The sequence below is a fragment of the Fukomys damarensis genome, unplaced genomic scaffold (assembly GCF_012274545.1).
Source record: "Fukomys damarensis isolate Sample0158 unplaced genomic scaffold, DMR_v1.0_HiC HiC_scaffold_37, whole genome shotgun sequence".
NCBI classification, from domain to species: Eukaryota; Metazoa; Chordata; class Mammalia; order Rodentia; family Bathyergidae; genus Fukomys; species Fukomys damarensis.
This window is the reverse complement of record NW_022900949.1, coordinates 9665666-9688046: the sequence shown is the minus strand read 5'-3', so window position 1 is coordinate 9688046 and position 22381 is coordinate 9665666. Positions and strand designations below refer to the sequence as shown.

General features: G+C 53.9%; 1 protein-coding gene across 3 annotated transcripts; it reads right to left on the bottom strand.

Annotated features, from left to right (window-relative positions):
- Positions 1-2246: 2246 nt before the first annotated feature.
- Atcay (ATCAY kinesin light chain interacting caytaxin) lies at positions 2247-22375 on the bottom strand. 3 transcript variants are annotated; one of them, XM_010634871.2, is made up of 13 exons: positions 22312-22375; positions 19864-19970; positions 15930-15985; positions 12529-12753; positions 10475-10660; positions 10192-10294; positions 9831-9962; positions 8152-8238; positions 6431-6529; positions 5580-5615; positions 4986-5057; positions 4309-4341; positions 2247-2477 (listed from the first exon to the last, which is right to left on the bottom strand). In XM_010634871.2, exons 2-13 carry the CDS (start codon positions 19938-19940, stop codon positions 2468-2470), a joined length of 1116 nt encoding a protein of 371 aa, XP_010633173.1. In that variant the 5' UTR covers positions 19941-19970; positions 22312-22375; the 3' UTR covers positions 2247-2467. The 3 variants fall into 3 exon arrangements, with proteins under 3 accessions (XP_010633173.1, XP_033615414.1, XP_010633174.1); XM_033759523.1 differs by lacking the exon at positions 22312-22375 and adding an exon at positions 19383-19471 and having other exon boundaries at positions 19864-19924; XM_010634872.2 differs by lacking the exons at positions 15930-15985; positions 22312-22375 and having other exon boundaries at positions 19864-19968.
- Positions 22376-22381: the final 6 nt, after the last annotated feature.

Here is a 22381-nt window from a genome sequence, read left to right as displayed (position 1 = left end):
AAAAAAAAAAAAAAAAAAAAAAGAAAAGAAAAAGAAAGAAAAGGGGACCAGACCTCCCTTCCCAGTAAGGATTTATTCATTTCCCATGAACCCCCAGAGCCCCTGGACGTGGCATCGCCCCATCACGACTACCATCCTTTATTTCTGTGTTTAAAAACTAAAGAACTGGCCGGGAGGGTGGGTATGCACGGTGCCGCTCTGAGGGAGGCTACGGGTCACACCCCAGTGTTACAAGAGGGAAAACGACCGTCCGTCTCTTTACCATGAGGGCTCGGGGCCCACCACCTTTTACCCCAAAATATTCCCAGATGCAAGTCTCCGGCAATGCCAGTTCTTGGGTGGTGCTGCAGCAGCCACCTGGGGACCTTCCTGGAGCTGCGTACACGGCCGGCACCCAGGACGGGGGCCTTCCCACCTCGCTGGCTCGCTGCACTCTCTGGCTGCCTGTGGCTGCTGGTGATCCGGCAGGGGCTGAGTGGCCTGTCCTTTGCCAGGGGGACAGATGGTCCCACTGTGTTTCCTGGGGAGGGCAGAAGAAGTTTCGGCCCACAGATGCCCCGCTATGCGCCTGGATTGCTTGAGGATGAGCCGTGGTGGACCCCCTGGTCCGCTGTCCCTGTCGCCATCGATGGAGGTGCCGTCCACTGGAGTGGGAGTTCGGGGTCTTTCGAGTCCACCTGTACCTCTGCGTGGCCACCATCACCACCAGAATACTCATGGGGAGTGGAGGGGTCCTGGGTGACACCAAGGAGGGACAGGCCTGGGGCAGCCTCAGCTCCAACCCGGGACAGCCACTCGTCCATCCTTTGAAACATATCACAAAGCTGCCGCGGACTCCCCAAGGGTTCCAGCCTTCTCAGGCCACGCTGGAAACCGCATTCCTCCCGGCAGAGGTTGGTGGCCTTGGCCCGGGATTTGTGCCCCAACTGGCTCAGACACCCTGCTTCTCCGCGGGGAGGGAGTGTGGGCTCGTGCCGTAGGACTCAGTGCCATTGCTGTGCCTTCCTGCACCTAGGCACTGAGCACCACCCGCTCGGTCCTGGTCGGGAAAACCTAAGACTTGTCCCTTCGCTGTGTCAGGTCTGGGCTGTCCCCTACCCTCGGTGGCTCCCCTGAGGCTTGGCCGCAGAGGCAGTGGGGAGCTGGGGGGCCTGGAGAACGTGCCACTCAGGTTTTTATCAGAAGGGAGACATGGGACCGAAGGGACCACGGGGGAGCACTTTCTGCAAGCACCGCCTCACCTTTTCTGAAATGCCCCCAGAGGCGCTGAGCTCACTGCTTGTAGAGGACCCCTGATGGTCTTGAGGGGCCACGAGAATAGCCCATCTTTCTTTTTTCTTTTTGGTTTTGAGAGAGATCCCACTATGTAGTCCAGGCTGACTTTGAACTCACAGCAATCCTCCTGCCTCAGCCTCTGGAGCGCTGGGATGACGGGTTGGAGTTTAGAATGCAGGGGACCACAGCATCCGGCCTGCTGGGTTCTATTTTTCCCAAGTGATCTTGGAAACACTCCTCCCTCCAGTACCCCGTGTCTTCCTTAGTCAACGTCTGCATTTCCAGAAGGACTGTATTGCAGAGCTAGCTTCTGGGCTCCTGCATGTTCCAGTGCGGCACTGGGGCTGTGGCAGGCGTCACTTGGGCTGGCCCTGGGCTGTGGCATCCGAAGCTGAGGGGCTTGGGAATTGTTCAAGGAGGCAAAAGTGTGGTCTGGTAGCCATTCTTACATGATCGGCTCGGGGGCTCGGAGGCTCCCAAGGAAAGTGGGTGTCTTTAGGGCGACAGGGACTGTCAGGGGACAAATCAGGGGTATGAATTTGGAAAACAAGGTGGAGGCTGAGAGGTGTCCCAAGCAAGGCACAGTCCTGTTTGGGACCGAGATCCCAGGGCTGAGGGCCAGGAGCGGGACGCATTCCAGGAGGGAAGGCACAGGGATAAACCTGGGCCCTACGGTGCTGGAAGGCATCTGTGTTCCCAGACTGAGGGGTGCCGGTGACAGTAGGATCTGGACCCTGTCCCCGGGAGAGATGTCCTGCGGCCCTGGGGCTGGGAACAGCAGCAAGGTCACCAGGGCCACACAGGCCACAGCCCACGCGTCTCCCTCTCCTTTTCTGTGAGCTTGACAGCGTGGACCGGGAGAGGGCTGAGAACAGGGCCCTTTTCCAGAACGTGCTGATACTATCTTGTTTTAAAAAATGTTTCCAGGGCTGGGGATTTAGCTCAGTGGTTCCTCTGACTGCCTCGCAAGCACAAGGTCCCGAGTTCGATCCCCGGTACCAAAGACAAAAGCAAAAACAATAAAAAAATGTTTCCAAGCAGCTAGCAGGGATGCTGAAATGTCCGAGGTGGATGGAGGAAAACCGGTCCCGTGGGACGAGCAGGACTCAGGATGAGGTGGGATGAGTTCTCTGACAGAGGTTTCTTGGCATCTCGAATCTTCCTTTGTGTCCTTCTCTTTGATCCGGCCACCTCAGGACATGCTGGAAGGGAGAGACACAGGCCGAGAGGGGACTGGGATTGTTTTTTTTTAACAAATGGAAAATGCTCTGCCACGTGCATGACATCCAAAGAATGAGCTCCCCTAACGTGGGTGAGCTCTCAGGGGCAGGAGCAGGGCCTGCTCTTCAAGGCTGGGCATTTGTCACCTGCCTGTCCAGGGCGACTCTCATGGGGCCTCCCTCCTGGGGTCTAGCACAAAGGCAGGCCCTGGGGACCCCTGCTGTCAGGTTGGAGGAAATCAAACCATCCATGTGTGCCTCCACTCAGCTGACCCAGCCAGCAGTCACCCACCCACTGACCCTCCTACCCTTCCATTTACCTGTCCGTTATCCATCGCTAGACCCATGGATCCGTGCGTCCATCCACCCCTCTACCCACTACTCCTAAATTCTCTCCGTTGTCTCTTAATCCCTTGCAGTGAGTCTTTTATCACAGCCCCCTAAGGATCCCCAGCAGAAGGTCTCATTCTGCTCCTGCTTGTATCTGCTGACTTTCACCCAGCGAGGCTGACTTCCTTGTGCGCATGGTTCTGTGAGCTCATTGGCAGAGTGTGGGTTAGATGATCTTTCCAGAAATACATTAAGAACTTGCTTCAGCTGGGCGTGGTGGTGCACGCCTGTCATCCCAGCACTCGGGAGGCTGAGGCAGGAGGATCGCTGTGAGTTCAAGACCAGCCTGGGCTACATAGTGAGTTCCAGGTCAGTCTCAACTACATAGTGAGACCCAGTCTCAACTACATAGTGAGACCCTGTCTCAAAAAAAAAAAAAAAAAAAAAAGAACTTGCTTCTTCTCAGGGGCAGCACTTTGTGCTAGACCATTTCTGATGTTTATTTCTCAGCCTGAGACTTCCTGGGCCAAGTGGGGCAGCAAGGCAGAGGCCAGGCTGTGTGACAGACTTGCAGAAGGGCGCGTGGCCACAGATCAACCTGTGCCTTCTAAGGTAAGGTTTGACCTCTGCCCCTGGAAATAATTACGAAAGCCTTGCGATATCCTGCATGATAAAACTTTCCCTGGGGACTGTGGCTCACACCAGATAGCCTAAGCCATGGGATCGAAATCTTTGGTGAATCTTTAAATTAAAAAAAACCAAACATTTATTACAGTAAAAAATACATTGCCACGAATCTCCCTCAAAATCCTTCCTCTTGCTTTGAGCATACACGCACACACACACACACACACACACACACACACACACGCACACACCCCATGATTCTGGCCACTTTTCTGCAGGAGTTCTGGAGTCCTCTTTCCTCAGTGTCCCTACGAGGTGTGATAAAAAGCACGTCAAGCGGAGCTGCCAAGTACCATCTAACAGGAAAGAGCTTATCAAACCACGATGGTGTCTTCGTCCACCTTATTCACGGGGTTTGGCACCGTGCAACTTCTGGCTTCTCCCCAAAGTCAAGATGACCATGGAAATGTTTTAAAGGCCCTCAGGACACCGAGGCGGCCAGCATAGTGCAACTAAAGACATGCATGAGACAGCACATCCAGAACCGCTTCAGAAAGTGGCGAGAATGGTCGGATAAGGGAAACGAGAGGAGGGTTCTGAGGGGGACTCAAGGCAGTGTCTTGAACTGTAACACATGTTTAAAGATTTAAACATTCACGTTGCACGCTGCTGAGGCGGCTTCAGGAAGGCGGGCCCTGTCTGGGCAACAGTGCCCCCTGCAGTGTGGAGGATGAGCCAGCTGGTTACGGTAACCACCGCTTCCCCAGCTTTCCTGCTGCAGGGTCCCCACCACCCCGCCAGTAAATCATAGGTCCCGCGGACAGGGTCCACTACATCACCCTGCGTCACCCCGTACCTCGTCTCCTGATCCTCTGTGACTGGCCCAGATCTGTGGGAGAGGGAAGGAGGCTCAGTGTTAGTTGCCTGCTTTGGAGGAATTGGACATTTTCCACCTGTTGGCCGAGGCTGCTTTGCTCCGGTCTGGTGCAAAGCAGGCGTCAGTGAGTGTCTGCCGCGTAACAAACAAGCCGGGGGCAGTCAGCTGTGGGGAAGTCAGCCCAGGCCCTCGACTGCCACACAGTGAAAACAGTAAGTTGCTCAGAGCCTGCTGGGCATGGAGAGGCTGAGCCTACACACTGGGGCTTGGACAAAGGTCACCTTCCAGAACTTTCATGTAAGGGCAGAACTTGGTCTCCTGTGTGAGCTGGGTGCTTGGAGGAGAAAGAGGGGGGCAATCTCTCTAGTTGGAGATGATTGTACAATATTATGGATATACCAAATGCCCCCTGAATTGTCCACTTTTATGTATTTTTATTTATGTGTTTAGACAGAGGGTCTCACTACATAGCCCAGGCTGGCCTTGAACTTGCAGTGATCTTCCTGCTTCAGCCTCCTGGGTACTGGGATTACAGGTGTGTGCCACCACGCCTGGCCACCCCATTTATTTTCTGCCCATTAGCCAAGCCCTGTCTTTTCCCCCTTGGGGACACGGCAGCTCCTGGTGGCTGTCACCAGAGTCACCTGCATGCTGACCTGTCTTCCTCCAGCACCGCCTCTGGCTTTTCTTCAGACCTGGGCAGGACGAACTCTGGCTGGGGCCTGGAGCTGTGGACAGACAGAGCCAGGTGACAGGAGGTGGCCTGCTGTCCCAGGCAGGGGGCCTCCGGGCTGCCACTGACCTCTCTGGTCATTTGGCCAGAGGCCTAAGAGTAGGTTGGAGATTTTTATTTATTTATTCATTTTTTGGTAGCACTGGGGAATGGAAGTCAGGGGTGTTCTACCACTGAGCTAAGATCCAGCCCTTTTTATTTTATTTTGGGACAGAGTCTTGCTAAATTTCCCAGGCTGGGCTCAAACTTGCAATCTTCCTGTCTCAGCCTCCCTAGTGCTGGGATTGCAGGTGTGTGCCACCATGCCCTGTGGTCTGAGTTTATTTTTATGAATAAAGTTTTATTGGCACATAGTCATAACCATTCAATTTTGGCTGCATTGGGAAGCCATAATGGACAGCCTTGGGACATCACTGTTCCTTGCTGATTGGAGCCACTGGGGACTTCTGTGTCCCCAGAGGAGCCTGGCTCAGCCCCCTGCCCTGAGTAGCTGTCACAGAGCCCACTCTGCACTGACCTCTCTCTCCTGGCTCTGAGTCTTTCCTCTTCATACCTGAAAGAGAGAAGAAAGCATCAGACTCAGCCCTCCACCTCCTGGGGCAGGCAAACTACCCTGGGACGTCACTTGCTACTGGGAGCAGAGAGCAATGTCTGCTCACACAGCAGCCTGCGCAGCAAGGAGGAAAAGCCGGCCACAGTTGGGCAGCTGCCTGGCCCTGATCTGCTGGGCCTCTTTCCCTGGGCAGGGAAATTCTGGTTTCTTGGCATGGCCCAGCGTCTGTCCATAGATGGTGTGGACAGCTACACAGTCATCTGAATGTCTCTAATGCCACAGAAATGTGTGCTTGGAAATGGCTGAAATGGTCTATCTATCTATCTATCTATCCATCTATTTATCTATATTTTGTACTGGGGATTGAACTTGGATCTTTGCGCTTACAAGGCAGGCGGCAGAATCACTGAGCTAAATCTCCAGCCTGGCCCTATTTGGTTTTTTTGAGGCAGGGTCTAGGCTGGCCTTGAATTCACTGTATACCCAGTCTGGCCTTGAGCTCACAGGTATCTTCCTGCCCCAGCCTCCTGCATTCTGGGATGACAGGTGTGCGCCACCACACCCAGCTCTGAAGTGGTCAATTTTTTGTTCTGTGTATTTTACCAAAGTTAAAAAAAAAAAATGATGCTCAAGAGACTTCTAGGGCAGGAGACAGTGGGGAGGTGTTGAGGACGTCCTGCAGGGTAAGAGAGTGCTGGAGACACTCAGGGTGGATGCCCCCTTGGGGACCTGGGGTGGAGAGTGCACAAATTTAGCTCCCAGAGGGGTGACGCGGTTGGGGGAGGTGTCAGGGTGGGGACCGCCCTGCTACTCACTGGAGGACGCAGTCCGGAATCTGCACATGTTCCATGGGGATGAGCTGCTCCAGCTCTTCCAGGCTGTGCACATACTGGATCTTATTGATGAACTTGACGCTGGTGGGAGGAGAGGTGTGAGGGCAGTCTCTCTGCAGCCACGCTAACACCCAGTTGGTCACACCCCTCAGAGGCCAGCACCTGAGCTCCAGCTGCCCGCCGTGCCCTATTCCAGCTCCAAAACCCTTACAAGAGGGAACATAATCTTTCTTGCTCCATGACAGAGTGACAATCTCGGGTTATTTTTGTTGCTGTTTGTTTTTTTGTGATACTGGAGATGGAATCCCTGGTCCTTCCACTTTGCTAGGCAAACGAACGCTTTACCCCCTGAGCTACACAGTCCTGGCACTTTAAATTTTTTTTTTTTTTATTCTGAGACAATATCTTCCTAAATTGCCCAGGCTGGGTTCCAACCTGAGATTCTCCTGCCTCAGCCTCCTAGAATACTGGGATGCAAACCGTGTCACCCCATGATTAGCACCGGGGCTCTCCTCCACCTGTCTCTCCTCTTTCCATGTCAGCCTGGGCCTTTTCACTAGAATAAACTTTTTCAGTCCCGAGTCACTGAACTTGAGGGTGGCTTTGGGGACCTCAGATCGCACGTGCACTGGGTCGCTTCCCCACAGAGCCCTGGATGTGGACGGGCCCCTCTTGGGGTGATGCCTTCTGGGGACACAGTGGCCCCAGCACAGAGTCTGGCGCTGATGAAACCAGCTCACCTCCTCGCAGCGTGACTGGGTGACACCTTGGAGCCAGGTTTTCTCCTCTGTGAGACTCCTGGGTCGCAGCGTAGACATTAAAAAGGGCCAACATTCAAAAGCTGGGGGCTGTGGTGTGGCCCCGCCATCCCAGCTCCGTGGGAGACTGAGGCAGGAGGAGCAACTGGGCCCAGCCTGGGCTACATGGTGAGACTCTTTCCCCCAAAATACTAGATAGGTGAGAGCCAGTTGGTGTTGTTGTTTCGTTTTTGTTTTTGTTTTTTTTTGTTCCCTTTACTAGGGATTGCACTCAGGGCCTTCGCACTGAACTACAACCCCAAGACACTTTTTTATTTTGAGACAGGATCTCACTAAGTTGCTCGGGCTAGGCTCAGGCTTACAGTCCTCCTGCCTCGGCTTCCAGGGGTGCTGGGATGACGGTATACACACCTGGGATCGTACTCAGGTCCTTGTGCTTACAAGGCAGGCAGCGGAAGCACTGAGCTAAATCCCTGGCCCGGACATCGCATTTTGACTGGAACCCAGGCCCCTGGGTTCAGACATACAATTCACTGTGGGGCCTTTATGTCAGCCCTAAAGAAGACTTGCACTTTTGGAGCATTTTGGATTTCCTGATGGGACACATACACCTGGGATCGTACTCAGGTCCTTGTGCTTACAAGGCAGGCAGCGGAAGCACTGAGCTAAATCCCTGGCCCGGACATCGCATTTTGACTGGAACCCAGGCCCCTGGGTTCAGACATACAATTCACTGTGGGGCCTTTATGTCAGCCCTAAAGAAGACTTGCACTTTTGGAGCATTTTGGATTTCCTGATGGGACACATTCGACATACATGTAAGACTTAAGACAGTTCGGGGCAGTAGTACCTCTGTGTGCCAGAGAAGCTGCCAGTGCATCAAAACACACCCAGGTCCACAACAAAGCCCCGAGAGACCAGCTCAGGCCCGGCTCCTCGGCTCACCTGATGAAGGGGCGGGAGATGGCCAGCACGGTCCGGATGAACCACGATGGGTGAACAATGATCAGGGACTTCAGATTCTTCCGCAGTCTGTATGGGGACATAAAGAGAGCAGGATGTCCTTCTGTGGCAGGTTTTGGGGAGACAGAGCCTAGGAAGGGCCAGGAGCGGGGATGGAGGGCCACACATTACTGTTTGTCGCTGGCACCTGCATCCTGCTGAACTCCAGCCCCAGTCCTTTAAGACTTTTAACAAATTCTTGCTAAGTTGCTGAGTTTCCCAGGCTGGGCTCAAACGCGATTCTCCTGCCTCAGCCTCTCACAGTGGGCTCCAGGTGGTGGTCCCTGCTCTAAGAGTTGTGAATCCCACAGGAGTGCAGACACAGTCCTTGTGTCCCTAAGAGCCCATGGTGTGTGGGTGGGGGACCCCTGCCGTGCAGAGCAAGCAGACCAGTGGGCAGGGTTTAAGCAGCTGAGACCATACGGCCACCATCTAGTGCTGGAAAACGGTCCAAAATGGTCTGAGAGCCTCTCCGCTGACCTGAGTGCACAGATGTGCTGGCTGGTCCAATTTAAAAATCATTCTGAGGCTACTGGCCAAGACATGGACACAGCTCAGTGTCCACAGTGGGATCCATCTACACGTTGGAATATTACCCAGGCAGGAAAAGGAGGGAAATCCTGACACTTGCCACAGCATGAACAGGCCTTGAGGTCGTGCCGCTCAGGGAACTGAGCCAGACGCAGGAGGACACACACCACCGGGTCCCACTCCCAGGAGACCCCAGTATCGTTAGACCCACAGGCAGGAAGGAGGACGGTGGTGCCAGGCTGGAGAGGGGACAGGAGTCAGCCTTTCCTGGGGTCAGAGCTCAGCTTGGGAAGATGGAAAGTCCTGGAGGCAGCTCAGTGAACGTACTTAATGTCTGACCTGTGCACTTACAGCCTTTGAGCTCACCTGGGAATGGGGAAACTCCAGAAGTAATAAGTTGAGTTAGAGTGACATCATATTAAGGAAGAATGGGCCCTTAATCCATTGTGACAGGGGCCCTTATAAAAGGGGACATTTGAACATAGGCAGACGGGGGAACATTGTGCGGCAACAGAGGCAGAGACCCGGATGCCAGTTCGACAAGTTGAGGACACAAAGGATTACAGACACCCCCAGACTCCGGGGACAGGATGGATTCTCCCTGGCATGCTCAGAAGGAGCCACTCGAGAGGCTGAGGCAGGAGGATCACCATGAGTTTAAGGCCAGGCTGGGCTACATAGTGAGATCCTCCCAAAAAACACAAACCAAACCAAAAACACCAGGATCTGGTCAGGCCCACACATTGACCTCGGACTTCTGGAAATGCAGGGATAAATATGGGTCCTTTAAACCACCTGGTCAGTGTGGCTTTGCCATGGCAACCCCAGAAAACTACAGCACCACTTTCAAGCTCAAGATCACTTGCTTTGTGTGAATTTTCTTTCTTTTTCTTTTTTCCTTTTTTTCTTTCAGACAGGGTCTTGCTATGTAGTCCAGGCTGGCCGTCGGACTCACGGCGATCCTCCTGCCTCAGCCTCCCGGATGTTGGGATGACAGGTGTGCACCACCCCGCTTGGCACTCTGTGTGTGACTCTTTATTTCTCCCCTTCCTACCCCCGCCTGCACAGCTGGTCTCCAATCTGCCGCTCACCTCCTGTCAATCATCTGGTAACACTTCTTCAACCACCCGATGCCCGGCATCCTCCGCCGGGGGGTGGCGCCATTCAGATACACGATCATGTAGTCCTCGGCCACCAGCAGCTCCAGGCTGCTGATCACATACCTGGTTGGGAGAAGGTAAAGGTGCAGGGTCAGGATGCAGCCGCCGTTTTACTGAGCACGCACTAGGTGCCAAGCATTTCATATGATTTCATCGACTGTTTCCCAAGACCAAACTCAAGAGTGCGCTGTTTGCCCTGGCTCCGGGCGGGAACAGGTGTCCACAGAGAGGCAAGCTGTGGGGACGGTCGTGGCGGAGGTGGTGGGATGGTGACGGCGGGGTCGGCACTTACAGGAAGAGGTTCTCCATGATGTAATGGTAGTCTGGGGCGCTGCTGTCCGGGAGGAAGCAGGCAGCAAACACGATGATGGCGTTGAGGCCTTCCCCGTAGTACCCTGTGGAAGCCGGTGCATGAGAGTCCCCGGGCGTATGGAGACAGGACCCTCTGAGCTCTGCGTCGCCCCTGGCTCCTGACTACTGCTGCCTGTCCTCCTGCGGCCCGCCCACTCCCCCCAGCAGGCTGAAGCTCGGCCGAGGAGACCGCAGTCCCGAGAGGAGCTCGGCCGAGGTCTCACCTCCGTGCGTGACCACCTTCATGTACGGCCGGATCATGTGCAGGTCGATGCGGTGTTCCTGCTCCCCGATGATCACTGTCCGCCACAGCCGCCCATTGGCCGTCCCGCCGTCCTCTGCCGTGCCGTCCCCAAACAGATCCGCACTGTCCCCGGGCATGTTCTTGGCGGTGGCCACAGGGGTGTCATCTGGAAGCCAGTGGGGGACAAGCAGAAGGGACCGCGGGAGTCTGGAGTCATCCTAACCTCCCCCCCAGCCTTTCTCCAGAGCCGTCCATCGCTGCCACCTGGTGGCTCTGCTTGGCCACTGTCCTCTCCTACTCCCCATTCAAGGCTTGGCTCCGGAAGTCCCCAGGATTGCAGCCCCAGGCAGCAGCTGGTCCTGAGCCTCCTGTGCCTCTCATCCTCCCTGTCCTGGCCATTTTCCTCTCGATGGTCACTTTCTGTGTCCACCTTTTCCAACAGACGGGAGCAGCTCCTGATGAGCAGCCTGCGCGCACTTGTCTCCCAGAACCCCCTGCTCTCCCCCCTGGGCCACCAACAAAAACTCTTTTCCTGTATTTTGCTAACTGACCATGTTAGCATGGGTTGTTGGGAGAAACAGGGAGACTGGGAGTTAGAAAACACACCAAGCTGGTGCAGTAACGCACGCCTGGAGACTGAAGCAGGAGGGCTGCAAATTTGAGGCCAGCCTGGTCAACTTAGCCAGTCTCTGTCTCAAACTAAAAAATAAAAAGGGCCAGGGGTGCATCATTCACACACACACACGCACGCAGGCACGCACACACTCAAATACTGATTTAAAAAAAAAAAAAAAACCGAAAAAACTGTGGGGCCAGGGATTTAGCTCAGTGGTTCCACCTCCTGCCTCGCAAGTGCAAGGACCTGAAGTCAATCCTTGGCACAAACACACAAACAAACTGGGGACCACGAGAAAATGTTCAAGGACAGCAGTCAGGTGGCTTGGATAGAGCACAGTTGTCCAAATGACTTGCTGTGAGATCTTGCACGCTGCACCTCCCTCTCTGGGATTCTCAATCTTTTTTTTTTTTTTTTTTTTTTTTTGGTACCGGGGGTTGAACTCTGGTCATTGCACTTGTGAGGCAGGTGGCGGACCACTGAGCTAAATCCCCGGCCCTTCTTACGCTTCCTAATTGCTCTAAAAATGGGCCCCCGTGTCCTCCTGTTTTTCCTGCCTCGAGACAACCGCAAGCTCAAAGCTCAGGCCAAGAACTCAGGGCTCAGGACCTGGCCTCTGCTGTCCCATCCACACACACTGACCGCAGCTGGTGGACTCTGCCGCGGATGACTCCGATCATCGGGGGACTAAAGCCCAACTCCTCTTAGGGACCCCTGAGTCCCACGAGGTCTATTGTCACCACCCTGTCCCCTCTTGGGCTCTGCCTGCCTCCCCGCCTCAGGCAGATCACAGGGGGTCTCAGCTCAAATGACACCACTCAGCTGTGGCTGCCTGGAGAAGGGACCTCACTCTGCGACCCTCACTCTGGGCCTCGGGGAAACTGAGGCCAGGTTCTCTGAGGGGCTTCCTGGACTCCACTCAGTGCTCCAGGCCGGGAGCCCTCCTAGTGGTGACAGCCGCATGTGTCCCCAGGTGTGGCCCAGCATCCTGGGGCGGGGTGAGCCCCCGTCTCTCCCATTGCTTCCTCCTTTTTCTTTTGGTGGGGGACCTTGTGCCTGCTTCTCCCGTTGCTCCTTAGTCTCCTATGACCCCAGGACCGACGCCCTTTGTGTGCATATTTTGCCGGTCTTTCTGGCTGTCTCAGTGCTCACAAGCGTACGAGAAAAAAGTGCATCCAGCGTGGGGGCGCACGCCTGTCATCCCAGCACTGGGGAGGCTGAGGCGGGAGGATCGCTGTGAATTCCAGGCCAGCCTGGGCTACACAGTGAGACCCTGTCTTGAAACCCCCTCCACACACAACAAAGAAGAAACCAGAAGAACGTGCATGCCATGGCAGGGCGACCGCAAGGAGCTCTGTCACCCACGGGAGTGCAGAGAAGGCCCCAGCGGTGGGCGGGGAAGAACCTGGGGTCTTCACCTTCCCACTCCAGGTCGGTCCCGTTTCCCAGGAGCTCCAGCGAGTCGGTCTCATCCGGGGTCTCGATGTCATCCACGTTGACGTCCAGGTCGTCAGGGGTGTCCAGGAAGTCGTCAGACAGCAGGGAGCCTTCGCTCTGGTCCAGGGAGATGTTGATCTCCGGGGCCGCCAGCGTCTTCCTCTTCCGATGAGCTCCTCCTCCGAAGTTCAGCGAGCTGGGCGGGGCTGCGGGACAGGAACAGCACAGCAGCCCTTGTCGCCTCCCCTACCTCGGTAACTGGGTAGAACCCCCAGCCCCTTTAAAATTTTGTTTTATTTTGTTTTGTACCGGGGATCGAACTCAGGACCTTGTGCTTGCCAGGCAGACGCGGCAGCACTGAGCTAAATCCCTGTTTGCCCTTTTTAAATTTTGAGACAGGGCCTTGCGAAGTTGCCCGGGCTGGCTCTGAACTTGCAATCCTCCTGCCTCAGCCTCCCAAATGCTGGGAGGAGAGGCACCCACCACCACACCTACCTTGTCCCCTTTTAAGGTGGTTTCTGACCCCTGGGGTTAAAGCCAGTCTGAGAACAAGCTGAGCAGAGCTAGTCCCTCAAAATGAGCCGGGGAGAGAAGCCACCTCTGTCCCCAAAGTCTAAAACAGAGGTGGAGTTTTCGGGGGAACCTAGGCCTCACTCTCAGCTTCATTAAGTGGCCACTGAGGGTGCAGTGAGCAGCTGTGGTGTTTGAGGCCAAAATCATTTATCAGGAACTAAACACCTTGGCTCCTGTTTTTTCCCTGTGAATTTCTTGGTCCCTACACAGGGGTCAGAGCTGAGCTTTAGGAGGAATCAACTGCTCCTTGGCAGAAACTGCTACGAACAGAGCAGCCACCTTTTGCCCAGAGCCTGTGATCTGGGTATGGTGATGCATGTCTGTAATCCCAGCTACTTGGGAGGCTGAGGCAAGAGGATTTCCAGTTTGTGTCTCTGGGTTCCCCCATCTTCCTCATGGGAAGTGGGTCTAGGGGGTGAATTTAGTGAGTTTGGTTAAAAACTTTGCTCTGTCTTTCCAAAGGGGTAAAACTAAAAGCCATAGTTCAGTGATGGTTAAGCTCTGGGTATATAGACGTGACATTAGTCACTACCAGGGAGAGAGAGAATCCTGTGACAGCACCACGTGGGCCCCAGAACATAAATCTGAGCCAAAGAGGATTATTCTCAAGCCTTGAAAGCAAATGAAATTTGTCCTTAATTTAAAAAAAAAAAGAAAAGAAAGCAGGGCTGGGGATTTTGCTCAGTGGTTCCGCTGCCTGCCTCACACAGGCAAGGGCCTGAGTTCAATCTCTAGTACAAAAAAAAAAAGAAAGAAAGAAAAGAAAAGAGAAAAATAAAAACATCAAAGTAATTTTCCCTCAATCAAAAGATACAGGGTGCAAGGGGCTGAGAGTGCTGCACACCTGTCATCCCAGCACTTGGGAGGCTGAGACAGGAGGATTGCCGTGAGTTCGAAGTCAGCCTGGACTGCACAGTGAGATCCTGTCTCAAAAAAACAAGCAAACCAATCAGTCAATCGGGTTTGCTGCAGGGGAATTAGGATGGGTCCTGGGACATCCATTGTGACGCTGTCCTCATTAAAGGGGACCATTGGGATGCAGACAAACACGTGGAGAGAAAGGGCTGAGCCTACTGAGGCGGAGATCGGGGAGGCCTCACCACAGCCCACCTTCCAGGATCACCAGCCACCTCCAGAGGCAGGGGACAGGCGGGGTCACGTTCTCCGAACAGCCTGAGGAAGCCAGCCCTGTCCACACCCTGGCCTGCTGGAGGCAGCGCGGATCAGTGTCTAGTTTTGAGGCTGCCTTGTCCGTGGCATCTGTGGTGGCCTAGAAAAGCCACACAGACTTAGGTGCCAGTGCAATCACTTGTTTGGTTGGTTCTTGGTTTTGTTTTTGCTGTACTGGGATTGAATCCAGAGCCTTCACACTGAACTACATCCCCAGTCCCTTTTATGCTATTTTATTTTTTCACATTTTGAGATAGGGTCTTGCTAAGTCACAAAGTTGCCCAGGCTGGGCTCAAACTTGTGATCCTCCTGCCTCAGCCTCCCAGAATACCAGGATGACAGGTGTGCGCCACCATGCCCAGCTAGAACACTCGGTTTGAGGGGCAGGAGCTGGTCCTCTGGCCCATGTTGGCTTTGCCCCGTCCTGCCCGCCTCCCCTTCCCTCACCAACTGTCTGAGGTCGGCCGTTCTCGGGGATGGAAGCCAACGGTGATTCTACGTCAGGGCTCTGGATTGCAAGTGGATGTTTCCTCCAGTCCCCAGGCCCTGAGATTCCCAGATTTGGACAGGAGCTGGGGGCCTGGTCCAAGCTGTTTGACAGAAGGGCCAGGCGGGCACGCTTAGCCCTTGAAGTCTGCTCTGCCAAGCGTGAAGCCCTCAGCCTGCGGCCCTGCCCTTCATCTGCAGAGCCGGCAGCACGGTGCCTTCGACCTCTCTCAGATCTAACCTGTCGTGCCTGCTCAGGGGGGCCTGGGGGACTCTGGGCCCCGAATGAGCCAGGATCCAGGATAATCTCCTCCTGTGTTACTTAGATTATAGTCCTCTGGAGAAGTAGGCCTAACAGTATGTGTATGTGGGGAGGGAGATTTTAAAGAATGGTTTCCTGTGGTTATAGGGGGCTGGCAACTCCCGACCCCTCAGGGCAGCTGGGGGAGGACACCAGGCAGCACTGGGCGCTGCAAGCTCAACGAAAACCTTGCGCTGGCAGATCTCAGTCTTTTTCTGTTTAAACCTTCAACTAATTAGGTGAGCCCCACCCTCCTAAAGGAGGCCGTAGGCTTCACTAAAAGTCCACTAATTTAAATCCCTTTGGCGGGGGTACCGGAATTCAAACTCAGGACCTTGCATTTTCCAGGCCAGGCAAACTCTCACCGCTGGCCCCAGCCCTGTCAGGTAACCTGAAGATGGAGCTGGGAACAATGGTGCTCACTTGTCATCGCAGCCACCTGCGAGTTCAAGTGATTTAGTGAAATCCTGTCCCAAAATAAAATAAAAAGGCTGAGGGGTGGCTCAGTGAAACGTGCTGCCCAGCTTGCACAAGGGCCTGGATTCTGTGCCCTGCACAGGGACAGAGAGAGAGAGAGAGAGAGAGAGAGAGCGCTAGACATGGGAGGAAAGGCTGATGGTTAATTGTACGTGTCCACTTGGCTAGACCTTGGCATCTGGATGTTAGGTCAAACATTATTCCAGATGTTTCTAAGAAGGAATTTTTAGGTGAGATTCAGATTTAAATTAGTGGGGCCAGGGACTGCACCCGCCTGTGCCGGACCACAAGGGGGCGGTGAGGAGACCCGTGTGAGTGTGGGCGGCTCCCCTGGCCCCCCAGTTCCATTCCCAGCCGGGTCGGGGGCGAACTTACAGCACGCGTCTTCCCCGGGGCTGCCCAGCAGGTCCATCCCTGTCTCCGGGAGCGGCCTGGCACCCCGACGGGCAGACACAGGAATCCAGACGGAGCACCCCACACGGCCAGCACAGCAGACAAGACAAGAAAAGCGACAAAACTGATTCAGATCCGGGGACTCCCTGGGCTCCGCCTGGCGGGCAAATTCACAATCCATCGGCGCCAGAGGACTCCTTTCTAATTATCAAATTAACATGACGTTTTTCAAGATTTTTTTACATTTATCTATTTATGTATTTATTTTTCCTTTCTGGGGGTGGAACCCAGTCTTTGCACTGAGCTACCTCTCCAGCCCCAGCCCTTCTTATTTGTATTTTCAGACAGGGTGCCCCTAAGTTGCCCAGGCTAGGCTTGGACTTGAGATTCTTCTGCCTCAGCCTTCCAAAGTGCGGAGATCACAGACCTACACCACTATGCCTGGTCTTGAAGGATTCTCAGACTAAGCAAATTTTGACCCTGAGAGAAAAAGATCTTCGTCTTCCACTGGCTCGCAGTTTTGTCCCCCTCAGAATAGAAATCAAATTACCCACAGGGCGACTGGAGCAGATGTGGTCATTGATGACCCGCTGACCATCAGCACAGCGGACACTAAGTCAGAAGGAAACAGGAAGCCCGGGGTGATGGCCACGCCTGTCATCCACACGCTGGGAGGCTGAGGCAAGAGGGTCACCACTTCCATCCCTGGACAATTTAGTGAGACCCTATCTCCAAATAAAATAAAAAGGGCTGAACAGCTGGGGATTTAGCTCAGTAGTGCTGCCGCCTGCCTCACAAGCACAAGGCCCTGAGTTCATTCCTTGGTACAAGAAAAAGAAAAGAAAAGAGCAAAACCAATCTAACCCAAGAGCATGTGAATAAACCACAGACTTCAGTTACTCATAATATGTCAGTGTTCATTCCTCAACTGGAACAGTGGACCCACTGCTAATTTAAAATGTTAAAGGCAAACATAAATAAATACATACAATGTTAAAGGCAGAGGAAACTGATTGCTGACTATAGGAGCTCTTCCCATTATCTTGTAACTTTTCTGTAAATCTGAGACTATTCTAACCAATAAAAGTCATCTTAAGGTATGTGGCAGACAATGTATTTACATCCCTTTAAAGCAGCCCTGGCCAGGCACAGTGGTGCACTCCTGCAATCCCAGCAGCACTCAGGAGGCTGAGGCAGGAGGATCGCTGTAGGTTCAAGGCCAGCCTGGGGTACATAGTGAGACCCTATCTCCAAAAATAAAATAAAATAAAAGCTATGATTGATGCCATCCAACTGTCACCTCAATGATTTGCAGGTTCAGGGAGGAGGATCTCAAATTCAAGCCCAGGCTGGGTAACTTAGTAAGACCTTCTCTCAAAAATTAAAAAAAAAACACAAAGGGTCGGGGATTAGCTCAATGCAAAACCCCTGGGTTTAATTCCCACTGCTATTTTTCTTTTTTAAATTGCAGACTTACACTGACGTACCCAAACTAGTTTTGTCTCACCCACACAGCATTTCAAAGAAAACACTTCAAAATCTGCTGTCAAATCACAGCCGTGACACACAAAGTCTAGATTTCCATATCATTACAAATCAGGACACTTTTCCCTCCAAACTGGCCTCTATCGGCCGATACAAGTCTGCCACGCTAACTGGGCCTGTGAATTTCCTACCGACTCCTGCTCATTTACCCTGCTTGCCTGGCCAGTACTCACCATCACCTAAGTCCGCTCGGCCTTTGCTCTGGAATCTTCTAGAATCCTACACCACCAGCCTGCTGGCCAACCCGTGCCAGGACCCACCCTAGGGTGTTTACAGCTTAATCTTTTTGTTTGTTTTCTTGAGACAGGGTCTCGCTATGTAATTCAGGCTGGCCTCAAACTCTGTGCAGCCCACGCTGGTCTCAAACACGCCAGGGTCCTCCTGCCTCCGCCTTCCCAGTGCTGGGATGACAGGCACGCCTGGCTTTGTATTTTTATGTAGCGCGTTGGCTAAAACATAGTCCCCAGTTATTCGTTCAAGCCCTAGACTAGGTGTTTCTTTGAAGGAATTTTGTGAATGAGGTCAACATCTACAACCCACTGCCTTTAAGTGAAGGAGGTTTTTGCTGAGGATGTGGGGGTCCCAACCTTCATGAACTCCTCCGCTGAAAGCCTAAAGGGCAAACATCTGACCACCCACGGAGTCTGGGTGTGGCTGGTCCCACGGCTGTGCACACCCAAATGAATGGATGAAGCAGACGGTGGTGCACACCTGTCATCCCAGGGCTCTGGGAGGCTGAGTCAGGAGGATTGCGAGCTTGAGCCCAACCTGGGCAACTGAGTGACTTAGCAAGACCCCATCTCAAATTTAAACATGTAAAGGGCCAGGGTTGTAGCTGGGCTGGGAGAATAGACTGGCGTTGTCTAGAACCCACAGAGGGGCCCTGTGTGGCCACAGCTGGGCCCCGCCTCAAGAAGCCGTGCTCATTTCTTCCCGAGATGGGAAGACAAGAGGCCTCTCAGGCACAGTGCCAGCTGGCAGTGGCACAGGGCACAGCCTGCACAGGAGCCCACTGTCCTGCCAGGGGACACTGCAGCTGGGGACTCATTGGAGAGTCACCATGGGCTCCTGCTCAGCTGGTCTTGTCCCTCTCAGAACTGGCCTTGTCCCCATTTGCAGCTGTGTTCAGCCCCTGTTCTGTCCCCAGAAGGCTTGAGAAAGGAGGTAGCTTTTTTTTTAGTCCTTTCAACTTTTTATTATTTTTTAAGTTATTGGGGTTGAACCCAGGGCCTTTGCATTGAGCTTCGGTGGCAGGGGGTCTGTTTGGTGGGGAGAGAGGCTTAGACAAAATAACCATGCAAAGCATTCAGCCTAGGTTATGGTCGAGTTTGTCCCGCAAACATGCAGGTGTTGGAAGCTTGGTCCTTGGTGTGGCGATAGAGAGGTGCTGGGATCTTTAAGAGGCGGGGCCTAGGGGGAGAGCTTTAGGTCATTGTGGGCGGAGAGGAGTCTGCAGGGACTCTGATTGGCTCCCCAGGGGTGGCTGCTACAAATTTGTTTTTTTGTTTGTTTGTTTGTTTGTTTTTGGTACCAGGGATTGAACTCGGGTTCTTGTGCTTGCAAGGCAGGCCACTGAACCGAACCGCTGAGCTAAATCCCCAGCCCTAGAAATTTGTTAAAGAGCTCAGCCCACCCAGCCTCTGTGGCTTCCTGTTTGCGAGGTGATTTCCTACTTCTCACATTGGTCTCTGCCCTAACCCTCTGCGTGAGGTGGCCCAGTCCGTGGGGCCCTCAGCACAGTCTCCTCTTCCTCTTTCCACCTCCCACTTGCATAAACACTGTTCTTTATCAAGGGAGCTGCCTCTGACAAGACACAGAATGGACTCCCGCAGCGCAGCCTCTGTGTCAAATCGCCAGGGGCCTGGGGCCTCAGAACCTCCCATATTTCACCTTCACAATTCCGGAGGCTGGAAGCAAGTCCAAAGTCAGCTTCCCCGGGCTGCAGTCCAGATGTGGGTGTAGCTGGTCCCTTCCAGAGCCTGGGGAGAATTTGGGACCCACCTGTCCCAGCTCCCAGAGGCACCGATAGCCCTCAACTCACAGCTCCTTGCTCTCCTCTCTCCAATCTGTTTTAGTTTTATTTTTAATTTTTATTTTGGTAATACTAGGATCCAAGCCCAGGGCCTCCACACTCAGCAACAACCCCCAGCCCTTCTGTACATTTTTATTTTGAATCAAGTGCTCACTAAGTTGCCCAGGCTAAACTAGAACTTGTGATCCTCCTGCCTCAGCCTCCCAAGAAGCTGTAGTGACAGGCATGCACCACCGCCCCTGGCACTCCAGGAGGCTCTAGATGGCATTGGCAGCACCTGCTGAATGCCACCCCCAGACGCTCTGGGCGCTGTGTGGCTCGGGACCCCATAGGTCCTACCTGGGAAGATCCTCGTCCTGCCATTCCTCCTGCACATCCACGTTTTCCATTCGGAGTGTGGCCTCGGTGGTTCCCATGGGAGCCGGAAAGCTAATGCAGGAAGAGCCCTGAAGGACAGTGGAAGACAGAGGAGCAGGTTTCACTGGACAGGAATTGCAAAAACCACCCCGTCCTCCACCTGCAGCACTTGGGAGGTAGATCTGCAGAGAGTTCATGTGCCCATCGTCTTATTGAATCGGTGCCAGGTCTTGTGAGGTGTCCTCATTCCATAGATGAGGAAACAGAGGCAGAGAGAGCTGAGGACTTCCAGGTGTGTATGGAGTTTGAACCCAGGTTAAGAGCTGAGCCTTCTGCTACAATCTCCTGTTCCTTGGGACCTCTGAAATCCACCCTCCCCAGAACAAGCGATGATCAGAACAGACTCTCTATCCCTTACATGGGACCTCAACCAAGTAACAATGAATTCAACAACAATGACAATGACAGTAATTCACACTAAAGTGTGAATGACTGGTATGTTTCATTTTCCCTACTGGGACCAACACTTTCAAGAGGACCTGGCCCACTCCAACCCCCCTCTGCCTACCCCAGGCCAGGCCATCGGCCCTGCCCCTCTGTCCTCTCACAAGTCCTGATAATGGTGGACCCCAGGGCTAAAAAGACAGTATGGAAAGAGCCTGGGGTTGCTAATCAGATCAAAATCATTACCAATCACAAAGAGGCAGGCAGGTGTGGTTTTTATTGCTCTGAGCCTCTGACTAGGGCGGGCTCCAGGTACAGGCTTCAGCAGTTGACTGTCTGATAACAGAATCTGAGCTGCTGAGGGAGACTGAATTTATGTCTACCTTGAAGCATGACAGACTCCCAAAGCCTTCACCTTCCTGTGCCTCAGTTTCCCTGTCTGTAGATGAAAGAGTTGAATGGGAGATGACCTCTCTGATACCTTCCAGGCATCGTATTCCAGATTCTTGGGCCTCAGCCAGCACCTATGTGGAATTTCATGCTCCTAAACCAGCAGTTCACAACTGGGGACTATTTCCCACCCCCCTGAATCATCTTCAGAGACACTCATTAGCATCTGCCAGTATTGGGGGATTGTGTTCCAGGGCAAAGGTCAGGGATGCCGCTCTACTTCCTGCAGTGCCCAGGATGTACCACACAACTAGGAATGACCTGGCCCTAAGCCCACAGAAAACTGCTAGGAAAGGAAATAGAGCCAGGCTAGTGGTGCGCGTCTGTCATTCTAGCATGGGGGAGGCTGAGGCAGGAAGGCTGAGGGTTCAAGGCTAGCCTGGGCCACAGAACCAGACCCTGTCTCCTAAAACACAAACAAAGGAAATGGCCCCTTCTGCATTTGCCCGTCACTTTGCAACAAACTCCTCCCATCCCCAGCAGCTAATGGGTGACCCCCCCCCCACAGCACCGCAGACCACCTGGAAGCCCCTGCTTCCCTGCCTGCCGCTCTGAAAGCTGCCCGGCTGGGTGTGTCCCTCCGAGCCCCCAGAGACATAGGTCCTGCCTCTGGGATGGTGGCTCGGTGCGGGGGGACCCAAAGGGAACCTGCACCCTGACAGTGCCCACAGAAAGCCGAGGACCAGGGAACAGCAGAAACCAGACTGTCCTGTTTCCCTCCGGATCGCTCTCTCTCCTCTGCCTTCAATGCCGTTGTTCATTCATGGAGGACAGTGAGACGCAGTGTGGAAAAAAAAAATCCCTTCCGGATGCTCCAGGCGACAGCAGTTGCCCAGCCCTCTTGGGCAGAGGAAGTTCTTACAGTGGGAGCCCCATTTCCCAGCTGGAGCAGAGGACCTGTGTCTGCTTTCCTGACCCTCAGTTGGGCGTGACCTGAGCTCTCTGGGGGCGGGGGACCCACTGAGGAGAAGCTGGTGCCACACGCTCTAACCTTGGGGTGTGGTGGGTCCCCGGCAAGGCCCGCACACTCCTGCATTCTGATCCCAGCTTCCTATTAGGCGACAGCCAAGACCACGACACCAAGGGACAGCCAAGCAGTGCTCATTACAGCCACGGTGCTGGATTAATAGCGCATCACACAGAAATCCAGAAAAATAAACCGGGTGTGGTGGCGCATGCCTGTTATCCCAGCACTAGGGAGGCCGAGGCAGGAGGGTTGCAGAAGAAGAGGAATCTGTTCATTAATGGGCTCCCTTCCTCCCTGCTCCAACGAAGCAAGTCTTCCTCGACACATTTATAATTTTTTTGTCCAAACCTGCAGCCAGCAGAGTCCCTCTGGTGTTATAAATAAAGGAATGAGTAGGCTTTCATCGCCAGATCTCTGAGCGCTCCTGCACCGGTGCAAAGCGCAGCCTCTAGCCAGCATCCTTGGTCACAAGACCCTGGTCCCCTGCTCCCAGGCAGCCCACGCCTGTCCTCTGCCATGCTCCCCGCAAACGCCCCTTGCCCGGGCCAGGGACGCGGAGCAGCCCTCACCTTCGCGTCACTGGGAGACAAAGGCGCGCATCGCTCGCGGTCCCCGGGCCACAGCCGCGCAGGATGCTCG

Bases quoted from the DNA above. Each gene is read 5' to 3' on its own strand.
- Atcay (XM_010634871.2), bottom strand. From the start codon at position 19,940: ATGGGAACCACCGAGGCCACACTCCGAATGGAAAACGTGGATGTGCAG. The intron at 10,295-10,474 runs GTGAGACCTCGG...CGGCTTCCACAG, and splicing joins GAAGGTGGTCACGCACGGAG to GGTACTACGGGGAAGGCCTC. The intron at 9,963-10,191 runs GTAAGTGCCGAC...TCTCCCAACCAG, and splicing joins ATCATGGAGAACCTCTTCCT to GTATGTGATCAGCAGCCTGG.